The sequence below is a fragment of the Talpa occidentalis genome, unplaced genomic scaffold, assembly GCF_014898055.3.
Source record: "Talpa occidentalis isolate TD23 unplaced genomic scaffold, MPIMG_talOcc4v2.1 talOcc4.15, whole genome shotgun sequence".
In the NCBI taxonomy this organism is placed as follows: Eukaryota; Metazoa; Chordata; class Mammalia; order Eulipotyphla; family Talpidae; genus Talpa; species Talpa occidentalis.
In genome coordinates, this window is record NW_023601543.1 from 14,235,107 (window position 1) to 14,260,021 (window position 24,915).

The following is a 24,915-nucleotide window of genomic DNA, read 5'->3' on the forward strand; positions in this document are numbered from 1 at the left end:
AAACCATGAGCTGTTTGCCACATTTGCTGAAGAAAGCAGCAAGGTAACCTGGGTGTGTAACCTCACTAGAGTTTATTTCTCCCCACTCTCCTGTGGTTACCTTACCTTTCACTTTCACGTCATGTATGTGCCCTGCTACCTGTTTCTTCAGCCTGCCATTGCTTTGCTCCTCTTGGCAGAGTTCACGTTGCCCTGATTCTCTGCCAGGGAGCCATCCCTCCTGTCACTACGTCCAATTGAGTCCATCCTTGAAGTCGCTCTCAAATGTGTCTCCTACTCATGGGCACTGCTAGTGGGACGGTAATTTGATACCGCCCTTCTGGAGAGCAGTTTGTCAACGTGTCAAAAATCTTCCACGGAAGATAGTCTTCAACCTACCACTCCAACTTCTAGGGCTTTCTGCTGAGAAAACAAACATGATGTTTCCAACCATTTAGCACCCAGGATGTGTATTATAAATAATCCCAGAACTGTTTTTAATAGCAAGACGAAAAGGAAAAAGAAAACATTTTAAGTGTCCGGTACTAGAGGTTTGAATTAAATCAATTGTGGCTACATCTATAGGATGGATTATTAAGTAAATTGATGTAACCAGAGACTATTTAATGATGTAGAAGGTTGTTTGTGATATATTAAGAGGAAATTCAGGTTATAAAGTTGTCAGATTCCAGTTTCAATACACATGCACACACATGGTGGCGGGGGGTGTTTGTGTGTGTGAGGAATCCTATAATGTAAAACATACAAAAATGTTGATAGAGGTTTGCTAGAAGTTAAGACTACACATGAGTTCAATTTTTAACTTCTTATTTTTATTTTCTAACCTATAATAAAACATCTGTTAAGTTTAAAAAGGTTATTAAAAATGTTTTCCCTGTTTCCACCCCTATTACCATTGCCTCAGTTTGGGGAACACCATCCCCTAGCCACCCACCACCCCCCAGCAAACACATGACTTCTAGCTGGAATTACTGCTGCCTGCAGCCTGCCTCCCTTCCAGTCCATTCTTCCCAGTGCTGACAGGATGATTTTTCTAAATTGCAGTTTTGAAGCCATCTGAAACCCTGTATGAAATAGTTCCAAGACTGTCCATTGTCCTAAAGGTAAAATCCAAACTTAATAAACTGACTTATAACACCTTTGAAAATCACCTCCGTGTTTCTTTAGCATCATTTTCTCCACTTAGTATTTACTTTTTCTTTGGGTCTTAGGCCAGTGTCTAGCACATAATAGGTGTTTAGTTAATGGTAGCCAAAATGTCATGTGGATTGTATGGGCTAACTATTGTGTGCGGAGGCAGTCCGCCCACATTTCATTTAATCCTCACAGTAAAAATATTAAATATATGCAGTAGTTTATAGAGGAGGGAAATTAATTAAAATAATAAAAGTGAAAGGCCATAATCATGGTAAAGAACCTGTTTTAAAAGAGAAAAATCAGCTCTCCTGTCATAACACAGCTCTCTTCATTTTCCTGCAGCCTCTGCCAGTCCTTGTCAGTATGTGTATAGATTTTGATCATTGGCTTGGACAAGTTATATGTGACCACGGCAGAACAAGAACAGTCCAGACTGACATGTTCTCACCATGTCACAGTTCACATTGTGCTAATGTACCGAAATCTTCCCTTTGTGTACATAACACTTTTCATGCAGGAGAGACGGAATAGCTCCAATTGCTCTATTTTTCTTTCTGTTTTGAAATTCTATGTCTTTTGGGATGGGAATGTCGGCAGAGAGCTCCGGAAAACCGTGATAGAATTGAATGTGCGAGAAACAATGTGTCTCAAGGGAACCAATGTCATTGGTTAATTTATTTTTTTAAATGTCATGTAGATGTATTTTCCAGCAATCTGTCCCCAGGGAAGACCTTGGTTGAATTCAACTGTTAATCCTGTTTACAGAAGGCAGTCCATGCATGCACTACATTCTTGCATTGTTAAGTGATCTCAGACATATGTAGTGGATTACCATAACGACATACAATCAGGTGGATATGGTATATCTGATTTTCTCTACAAAAATGTGTCAGTGTTTGTATTGCTATTCAGGATACTGCACGCGGTCTTTCCTTCATTTTCATTGCAAATAACACCCATTGTGCAAAAATGGATGCTCTTTAAAGCACATTAAGTCCTTAGCATGAATCATCTGAATAAAATGATGTTACCTCATAAGAAATTGTCGTTTTTAAAAACTGCAGGAAAAAGAGTTGGTCTCCTATTCCATGATCAAGTAAGTTAAAGAATGAAAGAGAGAGAGAGAAAGAGAGAGAGAGAGAGAGAGAGATTGAGAGATTGAGTAAAATTTATCCAGTTGAAAATTGGGATATGTGCCAGCAGGGATTTCTTCTTTTTTTATTTCTGTCTCTTTCCTCTGTGGGATGGATAGGCAAAAAAGAGCTACCAGCAAATGGTCTACTTCTCTGTTTACAAACAATTTGAGAGAAGGGACAGTGACTTTCTGTGCATCCAGCCCTGCACAAGCCTGCTGGTGATGTTGTGAGAATTATGACTATGTCAGCTTTTCCAGGGTTTCTGTCTCTGCTGCAGAGATTTGGCAGACACCTCAGACAAATTTTATGTCTCTTAAATCTTCCTCAAGCTAGGCTTGGCGCTTAGATTTATATGTACAAAAGAAGTGAAGTGTTTACCTGTTTGACATTTTTGAAGATCAAAACATTCAGTTTTTAATTCAGCATACACCTCAGTTCAGTCTACAGAAATAGCTAATTGCTTTTCTGTTTGTTTAAAACAACCCAAACATTTACTTTCCAGAAGTGGCGACTGATCGTATGTCTAAAGATTTATATTCCAGGCCACAGGGTTGCTTCCTCTTTTTTTTTGCCTACAGAGTGTGAAGTTTTGCAGAAGTCTTTGTCCCCTGCCACCTTTACTGATGTATAGTATAAAACAATGTAGAATGGGAGTTGCAGTGAAAAAAAGATAGTTGTTATTAACTCCACCCTTACCCCTTTTGGCTCTGTTTTTCCATGGTCCCCAACCCACAAATTGTTGTCCCTCTTGCATCACAATGGTAGGTGCGAATAAGAACTGGAGAACTTTCAGTGACTACCCATTAGCAAGGCAGATCCAAATGCATCTGTGGGCACAGCACACATGAAAGTTTGGCTGTCATTCAGCAGAGTGGAAACACTGTGTGGAGAATGTTATATAAACAACATCGCTTCCCAGATAACCGTGGGGAAATCCCCAGTAAGGGCCCTCCTCATTCGCTCCAGCTGCTCTTCTTTTTAGCCAGCAACAACTGCCAGTGAGAGCTTCCTGGGGTAGAAACTGTCCCCCAGTAAGACCCCATAATATGTCCTCCTGCCATTTTTTTTTTCATTCAGGTCCTCAGAAACACTTCACTAGGATTACTTTGGCCACATAATATTCTAATTTTCACCTTTCAAGTGACACTGAGTTTGATTTAAGGGACCCTTGATGTTCAAGCTCATTTATTCAATAGATGTGCAAGTACATGTTTAGGACCAGACCCAGTACAGATACTAGAGGTACAGTGATGAGTTCAGAGTGGTTCCTGCCTGCCCTTAAGGAGCTCACAGCTAAATAGGGGACAGAGACAGACACTCAAACCAATAATTATATTTCAGTGGGAAAAAATGTTCAAAGATGGAGGTGCCCTGGGAACACAATGGAGTGAATCGCTATGACTCATTGCTGGGTGTGAGCAACTTACACACCTGAGTCTTAACTGCAACTGTTGGATCACAAAGGGTGAGTGGGCATTGCCTACCATCTAGGTGGCCAAAGAGGATTCCAGCAGAGGGATCACTGACAGATGTGAAGCCACTGTGTCTGAAAATGCATATTTCAGAAACCAGTAAGACATTGTGTGTAACCAGTGGGAATATGGGAGAGGGGTAGGGATAAGAATCTGGAAAGGTATCCTGTGGCCATTTGGTGAAGGAAGTCTACTTGGTAAGGAGGCTGGTCTTTATCCTATTGGCAGGGGTGACCAGCATAGGCTTGTAAATGGGGAAGAAAAATGATTGGATTGGGGGATGGGCTTTATGGGGGAAAATCTGGAGACTGAGAAAGTCCATTTAATTCCACAGTCTCTGAGATCACGTGACACTGTTCAGCAGTGCCCTCACTACTGGGTTTTCTTTTTTTTTTTTTTAAGATTTATTTATTTATACAAGCACTGGGTACAGTCAGAAGCGCAGGAGGGTGAGAGACTTCACCAGAGACACAGCGGAGAGCAGAATAGGCAGACTGACGAAGAAATACACTGCTGAGGGGAGCAGCGGGCGGCAGGAGAGGTCTGTGCGCCATGTGGGACCCTCTCCTGGCGGCCAGGGATGGAACCGGTGCTGCAGAGGCTGCGGGCAGCTTCGCAACCCAGCGCTCAACCGCTGCACCACTGGGGAGGCCCTCTACTGGGTTTTCTTTCAATACGCAAAGATCACTTTGAACAACTCTTTCTTAGTGCACGCAGGATATACCTTGCTGTGCTCCTTCACATGTTGCTTAGCTGAGTATTTTTTCTTTGCAACTCAAGTCAGTGATCCCAGCAGTATTGGGACTTGAGTATGATGAAGAAAATCAGTTTCAAAGCATGGCAGCATAGTCTCCAAAACTACATGAGGCTTATTTATTGCTTACTGAGTGAGCAGGACTGAGGTGACTGCTGTCAGTGAGCTCCCCTTGAGGGTTGGGCAGGGAAAGGAACAGAGGCTGAAGAGATGACAGGAGGTAGCTGTCCTTAAAGGCCATATCCAGATATAGGAAGTAGATATAAGAGCTAGAAGTAGATGAATATAAAGCGAATGCATGTTGAAGGTACCTGGGCCCAAACAAATTGTACTGTCTGTCCAGCCAGTCGGTTTTAGAGGGTGTTCTTTCCCTGGCTCGGTATTGCAAATGGCTTTCCATTATCCATAGGATCAAGTCCAAACACTCCAGTCTGGCATTCAGTACTTTTCTGCAGTCTGGCTCCAACCTGCCTTTCCAATTTTCGTACTTCTCTCTTACAGAACTTCTCTGCTCCTGCCAGTTGTCCTTTCAGACTCTGCTTTGTCATTCCCTCACCAACACTGTGAGGCCTCTCAGGGAAGGGACTACGCTTTTTATTTTTACCTCCTGGAATCCCCCACAATGCCTACCATGAGTCTTGTGTGTAATTGGTGCCCCAGATGTAGGGATGGGTTGATTATTATTCCCTCATTCTACTGACGTAATATCCTCTCCACTAAAAGCGACCGCCAGGACAGTAGGTGAAAGGGATCAGTGGTCAGCAAACCATCTTTTAACTTTTTAGTTTGAAATAGTTTTAAATGTAGAAACATTGCAACGGTCATATAGGGGCTCATGTACCGTGCACACACGCTGACCAGAATTTTAACATTGTGCCCTATTTCTGCTTCTCTTTATAAATGTGTTTCTTTGGTTCTGAAACATTTGAGTTGAAAAAGCCATACCCCTTACCTCACTCAGTTTTTCCTAACCTTTTATGATGAAAAAAATTAAATTTTTAATTTTTTAAATTAAAAGTAAAGTAAAAAGAATTATACAGTGGACATCCATATATCTATTATAATTAACCTTTTATTCTACTTGCTTTATCACTTATCCAGCTGTTCATCCATCATTTTATGTTGCAGATACCTATACAATTCTAAATTCTTCAGTCTGCATATCATTACCTAGATGAACAAACTATTTTGTACTCTGAAATCAATCAGATCATCCAATTATACCTGCATTTACTGTGTTGCCAAAGCTCTGGCATACCTGGGTATCTTAGATCTGTGGTCAGGGAACACATGTCTCTCTGATTAACTTTCCAGTGCCCCTCTGCTTCACCTAAAGCAGTGCAGGGCACACATACTATAAATACCGCTTGATGCTGATGAGCAGAGACAGAGCTAGAACCAAGGAAAGAATCACAGTAAAACTAGAATAAACTCAGTGAGGAGGGGTGATGAGAAGATGATGGTCACAAGTGAATGGGAGAGAGAAACCGGGGCTTGGAGAATTGGGAAAAGCTTGTCTTAGTCCACCTGGTCCTTCCAGCAGCACTTCTATCTGCTGCTTTCCAACCCTCTCTAGAAGGATAGGTTTCAGAAAACTAGGGACGATTGCTGCTCAGCAGAGCACATGATGAGTCTTCTTGCTAGTACTTAGGCACAACCAATTGATATATTCATGTTGCTTCATGAATATGCTAATCTAAAAGACAGCTTAGTTTGGGAGAGTATAGGAGGGCCACTGAAAACCTCTTTTAAACTGTATGTTTGATATATAGGCCAAAGAACACATGAGGTCAATAAATTCCTTTTTTCTTTATGACCTTTCCTTTCTTGTTCTGTGGCGTATGAATACAAGGGTAGCTCTAAACTGCATTTATTAATTACTTTGTGCCAGGCACTGTGCTACCTGAAATTACATCACTGACACTTTCTCTACTTCTGTCCCCACTTACTACATAAGAAAATTTGAGAATCAGACTGGGTAAGTACCTGTCCATAAGGCAGAATTCAAGAAACAAGTTTGTCTGACCCCAGAATCCAGTGGTTGTAACCATTTTGCCACATTGTCAGATGAAATGTTTCTTTTTTTTTTTAAGATTTATTTATGCATATAAGAACTGGGGTACAGGCCAGAGATGGGGGGTGGTGGTGGTGAGAGGATTCACCAGAGACAGAGTGGGGAGCAGAACAGGCAGACTGACCTAAATACACTGCTGAGGGGAGCAGCGGGCGAGACAGGAGAGGTCTGCTGCGCCATGTGGGTTGCTCCCTGTGCCAGCCAGGGATTGAACTCGTGTTGCAGAGGCTGCGGATTGCTTCATAGTGCGGTGCTCAACCCCCTGCGCCACCACGGAGGCCCTGAAATGTTCCTTAGTTGTCAACTCAGTATAAATGCAAGAAAGTCTACTTTCACTCCTTTGACATAGTGAGCGATTTATTCACTAAGCAGCCCAACTGAATCAGAAGTCATTGAGATTTTAATCATTAGAGTGTTGATATGGTATGAACTGAGATTACTTGAGTTCAAAATCCCAGTCCTATCACTTTACCATTTGAGTGACAACAAGCAAGTTAAAGTGCAGTTGGGCTCGGTTTCATTGCCTATAAAACAAAAATAATAATAGTGACCCTGTGTTGTGAAAATTAAAGTATCGCGATACATCTGGAATGCTCAAGGTGCTCAGCTATTCTAGGTCACTTTCCTGTCTTCTTCCCCTTGGGAACTTTTCTGTAGCTTCCACTTGGGAAAACAAACTGCTCCTGAAACATTTTTTGAAAAGAAATGTTCTGAAAAGCGAATTCCCAAGGCTGAGCAAGGACAGATGTCCAACTTTTATGTAAAGCATATTTCAAAATAAGAAACATGAACCTTTAGGAGAGGCTGGATGGTACATCTTTCTGCTTCCTGGAGATTAGGGCCAAATTGTGACATCATCTATTTAGTCACTAGACTAAATGTTGTAATTGTCATAGACTAGCAGACCTGGCACACTAGTCATCTCCACGCAGCCATTTCAAGGCAAATGAACTGAGTCTAAGTGAGTACAAGTGACTTGACCAAGGTGAAGCAGTGAAAACATCACTTCTCCCAATTCCTTACCCAATGTTCGTTCTGAAACCAAGTCTTCATATGTGTTCTTTGCAGAAGCTTGAACTGATTAGACTGTCAGCACACTCTTAACCAATGCTTTACCAACACAAAAATAATTGATTTAGAAAACAATCAAATATTTGTTGTGGTTCAAATCAATTCACTGGTTGTTGCTGCTTTCAAACTGTTAAAATTTCTATTTTCTTTGGAGTTTAGCAATGTAGTGTATTTTTCTCCACATGTAGGCGAATGGTTTGGTTCAAGTTCTTGGTTCTTTGAAATCACCCACTGAGATCTTTGTTTTTGGCATACGAAGTACCCAAGGTGGTTAATGATGGGAATTCATTTGAAAAGATCACTCAGATTTGGCGATTCGGGTAGATTAAGGAGACCGTTAGTGCTGACAGTGTGGAGCTTGAATTATGGGTAATGGAAACATTACAACGGGTTTTTTTTGCATGTGTATGTTTATGTGTTTGTTTTTATCGGGGTGCTTGATGCTTTCATTGCCGTTCTTGTTAATTTGGGTGAGCCTGCTGCCTCCCACCTCATTGCCTTTTGGAACATGCTTTCAGTCACGTTGTTGATATGATCCTCATCCTTTGACTGTGGGAAAAGAGCTAACAACAAAATTGTCTTCCCCTACTTGTCCCTTTACTTTGAATGTCCTTCTGAGGAACTTGAGGAATATGAATTTCAAGCTTCAATAAGGAGGAGTTCAGATGCAACACCCAAAGGCAGAACAACCTGATTCTGAAATGCAACCTTTGTTTCTTTCTTACTAGTATGATTTTAAAATCTCAGGCAAGTCCCCTTTGCTAAACTTAAAATTGCGATGGCACCTTTTCAGTGGCCAGCAAAGTCACAGGAGAGGCTGTGGAGGAGGGTTGCAGTGATGAGGACCCTGGGGAAGTGTATCCCACCTGCCTGGCTGCCCACAGGCTAAAGAAAGTGGAGTTCTGGTGCTAGGGCTGTTGGTGCCTTTTCAAGCTCTTGACCATATACCAAAGCAGTTTTGGATGATTCCAGCAAGTGTGTTTCTGATTAGGAAAAAAAAAACAACAACAACAAATCTCGCTTTAGATTCATTTGTCCCTCTTCCCCTTTCCTGCTCCTTACCCATCCCTCCTCCCCTGTCCCCTTTTAATGAGCACACTTGTTTCTAGCCACTGACCACCTCTTTGTGATTCATATTATCCATTTCCCCCATTGATTCAACATAGATTTTGGATATATGTTTTACTGGCATTTTCAGTGTTGGCAATGGCATTCACAGGGGCATTAGAAAAGTTTTCTTCTTACAGGAAGTGGGCTGGGCACTTGTTTGGGGACACAGATGGCATTAGAGAGGGCCAAGGGGAGCTGACATCTGATATTTCTGCTATAACTCCCACCTTTCTTTTGGCTGCCTCAGATTTGGCCCATGTGGACAGGCATACACTTGGGTAACCACCATACAGATGGAAATCAGGACATGTGGGATTTGGCTGAACCAAAGGTCCCCAAACATTGCTTGGATCATTTAGTGCCTCAGGTGTGGCCACCCCAGGACTTCATGTGCTAAAATTGTGTCCCAGCTTAAGCCAGCTGGTCACTGTATATATAGTATCAAGGCAGCTTGGAGGCTCATAAAACATGACTTTGGATTTTTACCTTGTGGATTTAGACTTAGCTAGTTAACCTGAATCCCCCCACACACACTGGGCAGTGAGGATATCAGGTTAATAGAAAGATTTAACAAAAGGAGATGTTCGTTGCTCAGTAGATTGCATTCTAGATGGGGCATAATACTAGAACATACCAAAAAGAAAAAAAAAAAAAACAAATGGGCTGACTTCTCAGAAAGAAAGAAAGAAGAATTTAGAGGACTGCGGTCTCTTTAATAAACTTTCAGTATATTATATATCAGGTTTTTAATTTTTTCTTCTTAAAAAAAGTCCCCTTGGTGGAATATTAAGAGCTAACAGTGCTTCCTATTAATTCTAAATTTGGGAGAATTGGCGAAGCTTTTATGGAATTATATTAGTTATTTTGCTTTTCTTATCTGATAGAGCTGCCTCACTTTAGTCATTTAGGTGAGATTTGTTTCAAGGTATTATTATACCTTGAAGTAATCCCTTACAATTGTATATCCCTTTACAGTTTTCAAAAGCATTTTCGTATCTATTATCTCATTTGCTCTTCACAGCAATGTGAAACAGTCGGGATGAGTGCTATTATGAGCAGTTGGTATGTAAGGGTACTTAGGCTCAGAGTGGTGAAGTGACTCGCCTAGGGTCACACAGCAAAGCTGTTGTACAATTGGAGCCTGAACTCTGCTTGCCTGATGCCCAGCACCGGTTCTCTTTCGATTGTCACGTTTCCTTCCTAAGAGACTCTCCTTTTTGTTCCTACTTATAATTAATTATGGAATCAGTCTAGAAATGATGCTTCAATTTAGCAGGCGAGTGAAACTAAAGCACTTACAGGTAAAGTGCCTCCTTCAGGTCACCTATGGCGTGAGTTTTGCATGAAGCATTTAGGTTTTCACCTTGACTTTAATTGAACTATTTTTAGGTAGACATAGATTGTTTTTCTGTGTTAAACATATGCATAAAAGTTGTGTGAACCACTGATTATAGGTGTGAAAGCTGCACCTGGGGAATGGGACTAGGGATGAAAAGTTGGCTCAAAATAATTAGCTTCTTGCCTTTTTGTTAAAAGATGTCATGTTCAATAGAATTTAATTTCTTTATACTGCCTTTGCTTCCAGCCTTTTAAATACAATTCTTTGGGGAAAATTAGCAAATATTCATCCTGAATGTTGATTTCTTAGAAACAAGGGGAGCTGAAGGAAAGAGAAAGCAGAGGGGTGACTTTCCATGCTGTCTAACAGTGGAAAAGCATTATTTGGTTTTGGGCTGCGAGCTAAGATTTCTTCTAAGGCATGCAAATCGTAAAGTTCTGATTTGTCAACTGCATGCTGTTTCTTTAGGCACTGATGTATGAAATCCCGAACGAATTCTCCGATGAACATACTGCTAATTGCTTCTCCACCTGCTCTCCAACCTCCTCCACCCCACCCCCTCCACTCCCAATTCAGGCTGTAAGTGTCCGTCATTGGAGATGGATGGTGACACATGCAGTAATAGCAATTCATAAAAGCCAGTCCCAGCCCTTGTCTTCAAGGCTCCTGGATTTTCCACTGCCTGCTTTTGTGTAAGTGAAGTGGATGGAAGTACTACTGGCATCAGAATCCACCTCCCTCTGCTCCGTTGCTAGAGCTCAGTTGCTCGGCTGGAGCTGAGCTAAACAGAAGCATCGGATCTGAGCTGAATTGTGGCTGCTTTCTTTCCCCTTTCAATGGGGTGGTGGGCTAGGGGTAGTGTGTAGTGGGCGTTTGGGGTGCTTTGGCTTTTCTTTTTGTGGAGAAGAGGGTAAAGGGAGAATAACTTACGATAGGATACAACGTGAAACAGTTCCCTGAAGAGTGTCACGATGTTCCTGGTACAATATACAGGTACAGTATGCTTTATTTTATCTGAAATTTCTCTTTTGTTTCAAAGTGCATTCCTCTCTTGTTTTGCCTCTAGTTTCAAATGTACTGAAGGACATATAGGTTTCTGATGAGCTAAAGAAAATAGCTGCATAAAACATGCTTGCTCCTAGCTATAATGTTTGTGGCAAATTGCTGTGTAAAATCTGGGCTTTCTGTGAAATTCGTAGTTCCGATCCCTTAATTGTGCACGCTTCTCTGCTGTATTCTTGTATTGAATTTCTCAAGTCCTATGTCTGCAACTGGTAGTATGCAATATAGCCTAGAGTGTTTGCACAGAAGACACAGTGCTTTGGAAGCAAAAAGCAATTTTTGAACGCTGAGTATGTTGTGCTTCTCTAGAGTTTATTAACTCTTGTGTTTGTTAATTGGTTGTCTAGAATTGGGATGTTAAGTAAGGAATAAGGAAACTTCAGATAGGAAGCATTGCAGAACACGTTGCTGGGTAAATTTGTTTCTGTTTTATTATTTAACTCAGATTGATGAAAATTATATATTGTTGTTGTTTGTTTATTCTCCTGGTAGAAAAAATGAATGCTGGAAACAGCAAGACTACACATGCCTGCTTCAAGTCATCTGTAATATAGAATACCATTGAGCCACAAGTCGTCCTTAAGTATTCTCTTAAGCTTTCAGAAACATAATGGTCCATAATAATTAAGCACTGGAAGGCTGATCAAATATTGGTGAATGTTGTTTAAAAGACTTCTTATGTAGTAGCTAGACAGGCGGGATTGTTCCAAATGAAAAACCTTGGGAAAGTTTCACTTTCTTGCTGAACAGAACAGAAGCTCAGCTTGAACAAACCCCATGTTTTGATAAGTTTGAATATCATTTATTGTCAAGGACCTTCACCTCCATTCTTGCTTTATTGCCCTTAAAATATTGTGCTTCAGAGCTAAAAGATCATGTTCTGTTTTGATGCATGGTTTGACAGTTGATTTCACTCCTCATTAATTGGACAGCATGCAGATGATGTGGAGAAGTGAGTGAGTGACAGTATTTCAAGGTTACGCTGAAGAGCATACAGTGAACCTTAGTGCCTGGACCAACAGCTGCTGAATTGAATTGTCTGCAATTAAAGCAACAGCAGGTTTGTGTAGTCTCCCTGCAGCCCATTTATTTGAATTTATGGCTTCAGTTTCTTCTTGGGTAGTGGCTGGTTTGTTTCACTAAGTAGTGGGGAGTTGTGCTAGTTGGAGGTTTTCTCCATACTTCAATGCATGCTTGACTCTAGATGAGCTGTCTCTGTACATTTTAATGTGGGAAATTGTTGAGTTTTTTCTCTTTGGGCTAAAAACCAGAGAATGTCTCATTTCCTCTGCTGCAAAAGTAGATAGACACATTTCCATGGAAAATTTTGCTTTGTTCAATAAATGGACGATTCTCATGGACTTGTGTAACTGGTTTAAATTTCCAGCAGTGAAAAATGTTGGGCTTTGTTATGCTACTAGAATTACTATATCTGGGAAGAACTTGTCTATGCTAATAATACTGTATTGTTAAAAAAATAGTGGCATTATCTCCTTGCCATCTCTCTATGCCAGGGTGACTCCTAGAATAATGTTAAATCTAACTAGTTGGCTTCTATTTATATGCTAAAGTGAATAAATGTTTAATTCTTACATTTTTTTACTTTATTAAAAATAACTTATAATTGCAATATAGTTGTTGGTTATTGACTCATAGTGGATGTGATATAAGATGTTTGCATGGTCATTTAACATATGCTTGGTCAGTTTATCCTCATAACAGCCCTGTGTGAGGTCAATGGCTTTATGACATCCATTTCATAGGTAAGAAAACTGAGACTCAGGCTAAGTAACTGATCTGAGGTCTTAGATCTAACAAGTGGCAGAACCCAAATTCAAGGTTAGATAATCCGATGGAAGAGTCTGTTTTCCTCCCCTTATACCAGACTGCCTTGAAATTGATGGATCCTAGGTAAAGATGACTTAAGCTACAAGTCAAGAATATTAGATTCATTTACTAAAAAAAAAAAAAAAAAAAGGCATTATTTGATAGAACTTTAGGGATTTTTTTTTTCCAAATGATTTTGACCCAACATTTAGTATGAGTGCCTTCCAGATTAATTCTATGAGAGACATTAATGTGTTTTGATTGATTTACACACCACTGTCAATGAAGGTAGAGCCTTGTGACGTTATTGGGAAGTAAAATGTTGTCCAGTCAAAAATGTTAATGTGGAATATTTTCCTTCTAAAACAGACTAATTTGTTTTTAATAGTCTGCTCCGCTTACTTATCTGATTGTTTTCATAAAAGTAGGTGTGTTTTAAATCATACTGGCCATGAATGCGAAGTGCTGTATTTTTTTTAAAATTTGAGTATTTTATCCAGAGCAACAGAAAAAAAAAATATGCAGCTAGCTCACTTTCACACCTTCTCTCTATCTATCTGCTATGTATATTTACATGTATCTAAAGTAGACCAGCTTTCTTCATTTTAAATTTGTTAGTTTAAATGAAAAAAAAAAAACACAACATTTTCTGTCCCATTGAAAAAGGGAATATTGTTTAAAGCTCCTTTATCATGTCAGCAGATGAACCCAGATAGTAGCTCATACTTGGGTAGCTCAAACTGCCTCTCTGGTACAATATCCTTCAAAATCTCTTCAGGAAACATTCTTGAAGCAGTCATTCTTAGATCTCAATTTATTAGACTCTATCCCTTGTACTGAGGAAATGACTGGATTCTCACTCCATAGACATCTCTTCAGCATTTGACAGTGAATAATGGAGAATGTTCTCAGGAAAATGAGCCAGAGATAGGGCAAGTGTTGTTATGACCTGTTTATGAGACTTTAGCAAGATGGTAACGACTATATTGTCTCAGATACCATGTAATTAGAATTTATCCTTACTAGGATGATATCTTTATACTGTCAGATGTCTTAAAGTACAACTATCCTTATATTATTTCCTCCCAGCAAAAAGGAAAGGAAAATGATATAAAGCCCTTTTGTCATTCTTTAAACTTAAATAAAATTTGACACTTTAAAATATATAGGAAGGAACTTGGGAGAATGGGTGATGGTTAAAGGGAGGAGAACTAGGAAAACTAGTTCCTGGTTTGGAGGTATGTGATTGGAAGCTCCATATTGAACTAGGTTTCATGTGGCAAATTTTCTGTGCAGTTGGAAGGTCTACCTGACGTCTCTCACTCTACTCCTTGTCCTTGGAACAAGTGCTCTTTAAAAAAAAAATGAGGGCCTCTCTGGTGGTGCAAGGGGTTAAGCAGCGCACTATGAAGCAATCCCAGCCAGCCAGGGAGAAACCCACATGGTGAGGCAGACCTCTCCTGTCTCGCCTGCTGCTACCCTCAGCAGTGTGTTTCAATCTGCCTGTTCTGTTCCCCATTCTGTCTCTGGTGGATCCTCTCATCCCCCACATCTCTGGCCTGTCCCCCAGCTTTTGTGTGCATAAATAAATAAATCTTTAAAAAAATTTAAAAAAATGAAATGAATTTATTGGGGACTTTTAAAGAAATTGACACTTTCTGATTGGTGAAAAAAAATCTTTTCATCTGATTATGCATTATACTCATTTTTCTTCTGTGTTGTTTGAGGTCTTCCAAATTTGAGAGGGAATAGAGTTCTAGGTTCTGGTTGTTCAGAGAGCTAAGTTGGTTATCTGAGGGGTTTGCCCTTCAGTGTACCTCTGACTGTATTTTAGGGGAGAGAAAGCCACTCTTATGGATGGGGGTATAAGAGCTTATATATACCAGACGGTGGTGTGCTCGTACAGACTGACACTAGCTTACTGAAGGGGATCACTGAGAATATTTACCAATTAAAAGCTTACTCATATCTGCCTTTTTCCAAACCAGACTTAAGATATTCATTATGAATAATAGTTAAGATATGCTGTCTCTGCAGGATAGTTTACTGCTGATGTGCCAAGGACTGGGAGACTTCAGCGATCGCCTTCCTTAAGCTATAGCACCGATGCTTCAAAGGGCTATTGGACACAGCACGATAAGCTTGTGTCCCTCCCTGATACATATGCACGGTGACAAGAATAGCTAACATTTGTGGAGCGTTTACTATGTGCTAGACTATGTTCCAAAAACCTTATATGTATCTTTACAGCACTCTGATGAAGTATGTGGTGTTTCCATTTTAAGGATAGGAAAACCAAGGCATAGAGTTTAAGTAACCTGCCTACCAAGTGACACAGTTACTATCTTGCAGAATCAGAATTTGATTACAGGAAGCCTCTTTCCAGAACCCATGCTTGTTAGCTCTCTGCAGTATGTTATATATCTTTAAGAGCACTTCACTAAAGAAGCTATTTACCCAGCCATGTGCTGCCCAGAGCAGGCATCCCATCGTCTATGCCTTCCAAACACATTGACAGAGAAGAGCTGCCTGTTCACCAGACTATGAAAAATTCTACTTTCTTTCTAACCCTCAGTGCTGATACTGTCTATTGCCAGAGTCCTGGTGCATCACTGCATCTCTAGCTGCTTCTGAACACTGCCACTATTCATGTTCTGTCTTCAGATTTTTCAACTTTCAAAAAAATCTTTCATATTCTGTTGCTTCTCTCTCAATTCTCAGCTTTTTGCAAGAACAAACATTGACAGCCATAGTGCAGTTTTTCCTCCATGCAGCCAAATCACAGCCCACCTTCCCTGCATCCTCTGTCCTCACTCCACTTTGTACCTAGCTGTTAGTGTTATTCCTAAATGCAGATCTTGTCATACCACTATCCTACTCAGAAACCTGCCAAAGGATTTTGGTTTTATTCCAAACAGTCATTTGGGGCCACCCATAGCAGTGTCCCAGGCACCCGGAAAGCCTTAACCCCCTTGTCTCTCACTGCACAACCCACTCTGAATCCTGTTCTCCAGCCACTCTAGACCTCTTCTGGGTCACCAGGTACACTCCAAAATTTTCAGGCTCTTGTGCTTTTTCCTTATGCTGTTATCTACATTTTCAGTGGCCATTCTTCCACATCTCTGACAGCCCTAGAGCTTCTCTACATGTGTGCTTCGGCTCAAATGATGCCTGCAGTTGTACTAAAGTACTTATTTTTGGTCTGTCTTCCCCTACTAAACTGAGTTCCTTGAAACAAAAACCTTATTTTACTCTTAGCACATAGCCTAGTGTCTTGCATATTCTTGCACTTCCATGCAATATACAGGTCTTTAGAAACTGTACCACCAAAGACTTTTTCTCCTCTCCTTCTAGCTCAAGGTTCAGAGCTGTTCTCAAACATGAGATTTTCAGAAGATGAATGGATAGATGGATTCTGCTCTGCACAGATATTCTGGAATATTCTGCTAAAGATTTTCTTTCCTAGTGCAGCTGTCTTGATTTTTTTTCTTCCTTCTTTTGCCTTGGTGGAACACTTTTTTTTTTAAAGGTTTAGTTGATTTTATTTATTTTTTATATATTTTTTATTTTTTACATCATTGTTCATTTTTAAACAATATTTGCTTCTCCCCACCACCTCAGATGTAGTCCCCATAGAGTTTCCTTCACCAGTGCACCCGTGCACCATCACTTTAGTCCCCTGTGCTCCTCCTTCCTCCCTCTGATCCCTCTTCCCACTCCGCCCCCGCAGCAGGTCCCTGACCTATAATTGTCTGTCCTTGCTTTGTTGTGTTTTGTACTGTTATTTTTTTACACTGATGTCTTATTTGGCTTCCCCACATTCCCACCATAAGTGAAATCATCCGACACCTTTCCTGCTCCTTCTGACATTTTCACTGAGCACAATTCCTTCCAGTTCCATCCATGTCGCTGCAAATGCCATGAGTTCATCCCTCTTGATTGCTGAATAATATTCCATTGTGTATATATGCCACATCTTCTTGATCCAGTCATCTATTTTTGGGCATTTGGTTGTTTCCAGGCTCCACGCACTGAAAACAGTGCTGCAACAAACAGGTGTACAGGTGTTCTTTGAATCAATGTTTCTGTGTCCCCTGGGTAGATCCCTAGGAGTGGAATTGCCAAGTCATATGGCAGCTCCATTGTTAGTAGACTTAGGAACCTCCAGACAGCTTTCCATAGTGGTTGGACCAGTTTGCACTCCCACCAGCAATGCAGGAGAGTTGGTGGAACATTTTTGTTGAATCACAAGGGCTTGTCCATGTATACATATTAATATGTTTATTCATACAAGAAAAAGAGTATGTGTAAGCTTATTATTGGATATTTTACAATGCATATTCAGTGTGTTTCTGAAAACATGTTGTAGGGACTGCCCATCTGGAATTACCTAGGATATATGTTTAAAATGCAGATTTCAGGATCCCCCATCAGGCCTACTGAATCACTGTCTAAGTGTTCTGCATTGAGCAAACTGCCCAGATGATTCTTCTGTACAACTGACTTTTGAGAACTACTGTCCAAAGTAAAAAATAAAATGTTGTCCTAATCTATATTCTCTATAGGTATGAATATTAATTACAGTGTGGAAAAACTATCATTAAAAGGTTTGAATTTTTTGGTCTGATTTCAAAAATTTTGGCCTGTTGTCTTGCTCAGTGCAGTTCAATAAAAAACTTTCTGTGATTATAAAATATTCTCTGTCTTCATTGTCCAACACAGTCACCACTAGCCACAGTTATTGAGCACTGAATTGTGGCTTCTGCAACTGAGGAGCTGAATTATGCATTTTATTTAAGTTTAAGTTGAGATTTAAATAGTTCCATTTGGCTATTAGGTGCAATGTTGGATGTGCAGCTCAGAAAGCCTGGCAACTCACAGTGATCATTGCACCAGTGGGGAATCAAACAGGAATGTTGTCTCCTCTAACATATAGGGCATTGCATTTTTTCTTAAAAAACAGTTTACATTTTTAAAAATGGCCTAAAGTCAGTTATCCTCAGAAGTGGTTTAGCAAATTATGATTTCAATTACATTTTAAATGAGATCTACACTCTGCATTTTTCATCAGTGCTATTTTTCTAATCATATTGGTTTGCTATTGAGGGCTGGTTGTTAAGCCTTGATTTCCAAGCAAGGGATGAGACAGTTGAGTTAATGAGAAGGAAGAGCTCCTAGCTCCAATGTTTAGGTTATAGACGTTTTTATACATTTTAGCTCTCATATACCCTTTATACTATTTCATATTGATCAGCCCCATAGCCACACATTACTCACTACTTTTCAGCTTCCATCTCTCTCTTTTTTTTTTTTAAATCTTCCTTGAACCAGTAGTGTACCCCTTTCATGATAATTTCATTGTTTAAAATAGCCTTGACACTTTGGAAAAAATTGAATCAGAAATGGTTTGTAGAGACATAAAGATACACAAGTCTAGGCATTCTGTCTTATTGTATAGAGTTCATCATGTGTATTAATTTTACCTTGTGGATTCCTAAAAAGAACCTAGTGTCATAATTTATGATATTGGGAATCACATATGTAGAAGAATGTGCCGGAGTATTGATGTCTGTAGAAACTAAATGTAATAATCATGCCTTCTTGACTACCGTCTGTTGACAAATCCCACTTCTTTGTACTTTTTTCATTTGCTAAACATTTTAGCACATCCTGCAATTCCCTTCAAGCCTTTCACACTCCTCACTTCCTTGACTTGCTTTTTGTTTTTAGTGGTCCCAAGACTCCCCCCCCTTTTTTGTATCATTCAAACTCACTCCCAGAATCTATTGTTGTGTTGGCCTCACTGAACTGCCTGGAGAAGTTCAAAACTGGTGTGTTTAAGTGCCACTGAGGGCCACCCTGGAGCACTCTGCAAATAGGTTCTTTTGTTTTGAGGACTAAAGAAAAAGTACTGCAGCTCAAGGTTTGAGAAATGCTTGAAGATAAAACCCATTTAGAGTTAAAGGAAAAATTTAACCCCTCACCTTTCCCTCCCCACAAGGTATATCTTGAGTGACAGTTTTAGTTTGTTTAGGAACCTAGACATTTCTACTTTCGATGAAAAAGTTTACTCTGATCAGAACCCTTCATAATTCCAACCAGCAACAATTATATATTCTAGGACTCTTTTAGGAGTTTTACATAAGTTATTTCATTGAATTCTCATTAAACCTCTGAATAAATTCTGATTGTCCTTCTTACCCAAGACTATATATATACCACTAACTCTGCAGCTGAATCCACACCTCAAAACCTGCACTTCTGTTGCTTTTTACTTATGTCTATCTTAGGAATGGTGGTTTTTCTGTCTCTGTGTGTGTATATATGTGCGTGTGAGAGACAGAGACAGACACACAAAATTCTCAGTATTAGAGTGTTCCTTCGCCCAAATCCCAGATCAGTGTAAAGTAAGAGAACATATAGCAGGTACTCCCTGTGTTCTGTGTCTACCACACAGGAACTGGGAGGTGGCCAGTTAAAGCTGAAAGATGAAGACGTTGTAAAGAAAGCCTTCTTTAGATTCTTTATATACTTGACTCTGCCTCTCCCATTCCCTTACCCTAGACTGCCAATGCCTGTTGCTAAATATGGTTGACATTTTTCCAAACACTGCCCTTTAGTTTGGAGGTGGGGCAGAAACAACTACAACCCTAACATGTTATGCTGAGCCATGAAAATATGTCCAGCTTATTCAGTAGAAGTTGACAATATGGATTCACCTAAATTAGTGAAAGGAGCATCCAAAATATAAAATAATTGTGACAATCCATATTTAATAAATATGACAATAATTTTCAAGTAAGTCAAACTAGTCTCAAAAGTTTTTTTTGGGTGAGATCTTACATTTTTCTTGGTTCCAAATATGTAACTAGGTTGGGTTTTTTTGGGGGGGAATTATTAGGAATTATTCCTCCCCTTTGCCACTAATTATATTAAAGATCTTTTACACTATATATATACACACACACATACATACATAGATGATCATTGAAAGTAAATTTTTTTCATGCTTTTATAAGTCTGCTGATAAGAGCAAATAATAAACTATATTAAAAGTGTGCAATGTCACCCCTATGTTTATAGCAGCACTATTTACAATAGCTAAGCTTTGGAAACAGCCCAAATGCCCCAAAATAGATGAATGGATCAAGAAGATGTGGTACATATATACCATGGAATATTACTCAGCATTCAAAAAAGATAAACACATGCAATTTACAGCAACATGGATGGCGTTGGAAGGGATCATGCTCAGCGAAATAAGCCAAAAAGAAAAAGAAAAATACCGGATGGTCTCACTCATAGCAGGAATCTAGAAAACTTAAATAAGGGACCAGGAAAATGAATATAAGAAAGTGAAAATCAAAATCAACAAAAAACTATGAACCAGAGACACTTTTTGGGGGGTGGGGGGTGGGAGGGGAGGGATTGGGGTCAGAATGGGGGGTTTGCAATTGTATGGGGGAATATAAAAATAAAATTTATTATTTAAATTAAAAAAAAAGTGTGCAATGTGAAATGTCATTTAAAAAGGCAATATGGTTTTGAGTAACTGACATGGATATAGACAAATAACTTTTTCGAGCAAAGTAGTGAGAATCCCTTTTTAATTGGTAATAAGGCTGTGCTCAAATTTCCATTCTCTGGAATTGAGATGCTTGAAATGGAAAAGTACAATCGAAATGCTTTAGGGATCTAGGGTGAGTGGTTTATGAGGGTGGGATACAAAGTAAATGCAATAAAGACAGCTTGAGTATTTCGTGAATATTGGCGCTCATGGCTAATTTGAGTAGTATGAGCAATAAAGCGCACAATCTGGCAGAAAAAAAGATAAGCAGAGGCAGAATGATCACTGTTGGAGAACTGAGCTGATTCCGGTAGTATCTTTCCCCTGCCTTTCCCCTCCATGAGTGCCCTCTCCATGGGCCTTGAGACTTTTAACAAGGGAAAGAAATGATCTGGGAAAAAATGGTGTGAAGGAATCGATACGACAAGGCCACAATTGTTTTGTCAAATATTTACAACTGTTTAAAATAAAAAACTCTCACCTCACAGCAAACTCTCCAGAACATTTCCTTGGCTGGCCTCACATCAAGACTAGATAAAGCACAAGCTGTAGAGAAGAACCTCACTCTAACATGGAATATGATCTACGGCACTGCCCTTCTTGGAGCCTCTCCATGGGGATTTATTACTGGAAGTAAGAGAAGGACTGTGTTAGAACATCAGAGGACGGCTCCAAGGCATGAATCCTGAGGTTAGATTTAGAGCAAGGCTCTGGTGTACCAGCTGGACCATGCGTACAATTTTGTTGCAGATGTTTTCCATTTGCAATTTTTGACAAAGGGATTTTGCATTTGCCTAAGATGTCAGTGCGCCAGGATAAGTTAGTCAGCACTACTTAGCCACCAGCACCTACTACATGTGTTGTCTGTACATGCCTAATCCAGTGAGGCAGCTTTTTGCTTGAAGCTTTTCAGCTCTTTCTGATCCCCATCCCACTAGTGGTAAGTGCCCACACCCAGGATCTTCAACTGCCCCTTGCTTTGTGAAACAGATGATGGATAAGCAGCTTTTCTCATTGTATCTCAGCTTCTCTTTTTTAATATAAAATCATTTCCAGTCATTTTTAAATGTAAAGTAGAATAAAGGACTGCTACCCCATGAGTTTCTAAATCTAGATCATAATGGACCACCTGACAAATGACTCCACTTTATGATCCCAAGCTTAAGTTATTGACAGAGAGAAAAGCATTGCAGGATGGAGTGCCAGGTTCTTATGGCATTTATGGACTTAAGCCAGATTATTTGAAACCTTCAGCCAAACAATTCATTCTAGAGCTTTGGAAGCAACTTGTAAAAATCAACAGCCTACATGTTCCATATCTGGTGAGAGGACAGAGAAAGAAAAGAGAATTTAGACTCCAGAATGATTTGTATTCATTAACTTAACTATTATCAGTATTAAGTGTAATATAGAACCTGTTCTTACTAACATTTTTGAGTGCTAACCTTAAAAATGTAGACTAAAAAAAGAGTAATGCAGTCGATAGGCCTATTGCTAAATGATTGAGCCAAAGATAGTACATAAATATTAGAAATGGTGTAAGCCATAGACTTAAGTTTTGTATTTCATAGAAAATCAAATCAGGTCTGATTGCTCCAAGTTCCGTTATTGCAGGTCTGTTGTTATTTCTGAATCTAGTTGGAATATGGAACTATGTTTATAGCAGACATCTTTTATCACATCATTCAGAGCAGTCAAGCCTACTAGACCTCTGATTAGACTCCAGTTGTTCCCAATCCCTGTAAATTGACCCTCGAGGCATATTGAGAGGCAAGTATCAAGACAGATACAAAACCCTAAAAGAAGAAAAATCCGGAAATAACACAGCCATTTCCCAATTTGAGATTGAAAATACGCATTTTCAGACTACATTTTCATGGAGAATAATTTGGGAATAAAGCCATGATTTGCTGGGTACTGCAACACTTAGGGGTCTGCTGTATTATGCTGTGGCTCTCCCCAGAAGTTTTCCAAGATGGTCTCCAAATCATCAACAGGAGAATCGTGTTGGGACTGGGTCAGTGGCTGTAGGAATTCCTCTGTAGACTTGTGGAACTGATGGTTCCAGGTCCACTTATTCCCAGCTTGAGTTCCCCAAGTCTGACTGCTCCAGGATTGGCTGCCCTGGGTCTGATTGCTCCAAGTTCTGTTATTGCAGGTCTGGTTGTTCCCATTAGAAGGTTTTCGGGACTGTTTCCGGGCATCCCTGGTGAGAGGAATAGAGATAGGCGTATTCCATAGGTGCTGAGAGCTTCTAAGTCGTGCTGGTGTTGTTCTTTGGTCAGCTGTTTTTCTGCCACCTCTTACATTTCATTCTCTGGTTCTGGAAACAAGCCTTAACCTGTTTGTAATTGAATTTCAGGCTGTTAGAAAGTTCATGCATCTCCTGTAGGCTGAGGTACTTTGTGAGATCTATCATTGAATACACATAGCTGGATCTGAGACAACAGTTCTGTTTTTCTGTTTCCTGACCAGCACCGTATCTTCCTTCTTCACCATACGATTCCCTAGTGTTACTTTGGGACTGGTGGAGATTCAGGACTGTCAGTGTCCATGTGGGGTATCTCAACAGAGGACTTTTGCAAGGGTGCATGAATTTCTTCAGTGCCATACTTTTCAGACGTTGGTGGAGTCCTTAGAATTGGATGCTTCAGGGCAAGGCAGGCTTTGGGGTAAACTGGATCCACACTCATATGGTTGAGTTCAGAGAGTGCAAAAAACTCAGAGAACTAGATTGTCTGAAAGACCCAGGCTTATCTATGAAGAGCTTTAAAGAAATATGAAAATCTCTAGGTGTAAAAGTATCCAAAAGGGGCTGTGGCAGGGGGAGGGGCTTGGGGAGGATGAAGTGAGTCACCTCCACTGTAACAGGAGCCAACCGGCCTAACCTCGCCTTATGTCTGACTTTCTGAGGAGCCACCAAAATTGCTTTCCAGAGTGACCACACAAATTTATAATCCCACTAACAATAAGTTTTCCAGTTTCTCCATAATCTTGTGAATACCTATTATTGCCTGTCATTTTTTAATAGGTGTGAAATGGTATCATGTGGTTTTGCAAATGTTTTTCTACCACTCTGTAGGTTTTCTTTCACTTATATAGGTATTGATTTTCAGCACAAACATTTCTAATTCTGATGAAGCCAACGTACAGATTTTTTTTCTTTTGTTGCTTGCTTGTGTTTTGGTGTCACATGTAAGAAACCATTCCATTCACTCACAAAAATTTACTCTTATGTTTTCTTCTAAGAGTTTTAAATTTTCAGCCCTTCCATATAGGTCTTTGATCCATTTGTAGTTAATTGTTGTGTATGTTGTGAGGTAGGGGTCCAACTTTATTCTTTTGCATGTGAATATCCAGTTGTCCCAGGATCATTTATTGAAAAGACTGTTCTTTTTTGCATTGCATGATCTTGGCAGCCTTGTTAAAATCAATTGGTGGTAAATGTAAGGATTTATTTCTGGACTCTCAATTCTGTTCCGTTATTCTACATACCTTCCCTTATGCCTCTACCGCACTGTCTTAATTATTGTAGCTTTGTAAAAATTTTTGCAATCAGGAAGTAGGAGTCTTTCAGCTTTGCTCTTTTTTTCAAGATTGTTTTGGTTATTCTGTTTGGGTCTGTTGCACTTCTATATGAATTTTAGAATCAGTGTGTCAATTTCTTAAAAAAAAAAAACAGCTTGTATTTTGAAAAGAGATTGCCTTGAATACATAGAGTGACTGAATTTTGACAGGCACAATCCTCACTTAGAATGGACCCCATGAGGAGTGACTCCATACACAATTTCCATATACCCTTGATCACCAGTAATGCCACTTCAGAACCAAAGGCTTTACAGCTACCTATTTGTTTGTATATTACCCAGATCTCCCAGGGTGTAAATATGTGATATGAACAAGCAGAATTAAGCGATCTGCTCAGTGACCAACACAGTTGAAGAGAAAACTGGCTCAGGCAGAGATAGTTTCCTTTCATTTACTCCCATACTGGTGTGTGTGTTTTGGGGTGGGGGGCGGGTATGAGTGGCTGTGTATGTGACTATGCACGGGATTCTGTTTTAATCCTTGTGCACAGATGTGTGCATCTGTGTGTATGTATGCAAACATATGTGTATTGTTTTCTCCCTTCTATTTTGTTATTGCTTTCGAACCTTAGCAAAGATGACTTTTGATCATGGAAAAGTGTTGCAAATAAACTTTGTGGCATTTCATCCTTTTAGTTGAGCTTATTGAGATTCAGTTATAAGTGAATGTGGACATTCCATCTGAAAAGGGTTATTTATAATTTTATCTTTTATTTCTCTGCTTTCCTTCTCCTACTTCATTCCCCTGCTTGACACTAGTTTCTGCATTTACTTCACAC

At 39.8% G+C, this 24,915-nt stretch overlaps 1 protein-coding gene across 4 annotated transcripts in view; it reads left to right on the plus strand.

Annotated features, from left to right (window-relative positions):
- Positions 1–24,915, plus strand: part of ENOX2 (ecto-NOX disulfide-thiol exchanger 2) — a 236,421-nt gene that overhangs the window by 2,358 nt on the left and 209,148 nt on the right. Inside the window, exon 1 of one of the 4 annotated variants that reach the window (XM_054695560.1) lies at positions 1,083–1,103. The exons of 2 other annotated variants lie outside the window; for them this stretch is intronic. Coding sequence is in view for 1 of the 2 variants with exons in the window: in XM_054695558.1 (XP_054551533.1) it covers positions 11,065–11,086 (22 nt within the window). In the remaining variant the exon portion in view is untranslated. Of the gene's footprint in view, positions 1–1,082; positions 1,104–10,856; positions 11,087–24,915 lie in introns of those variants that run through there. One more of the 4 variants, XM_054695558.1, reaches the window with a different exon arrangement.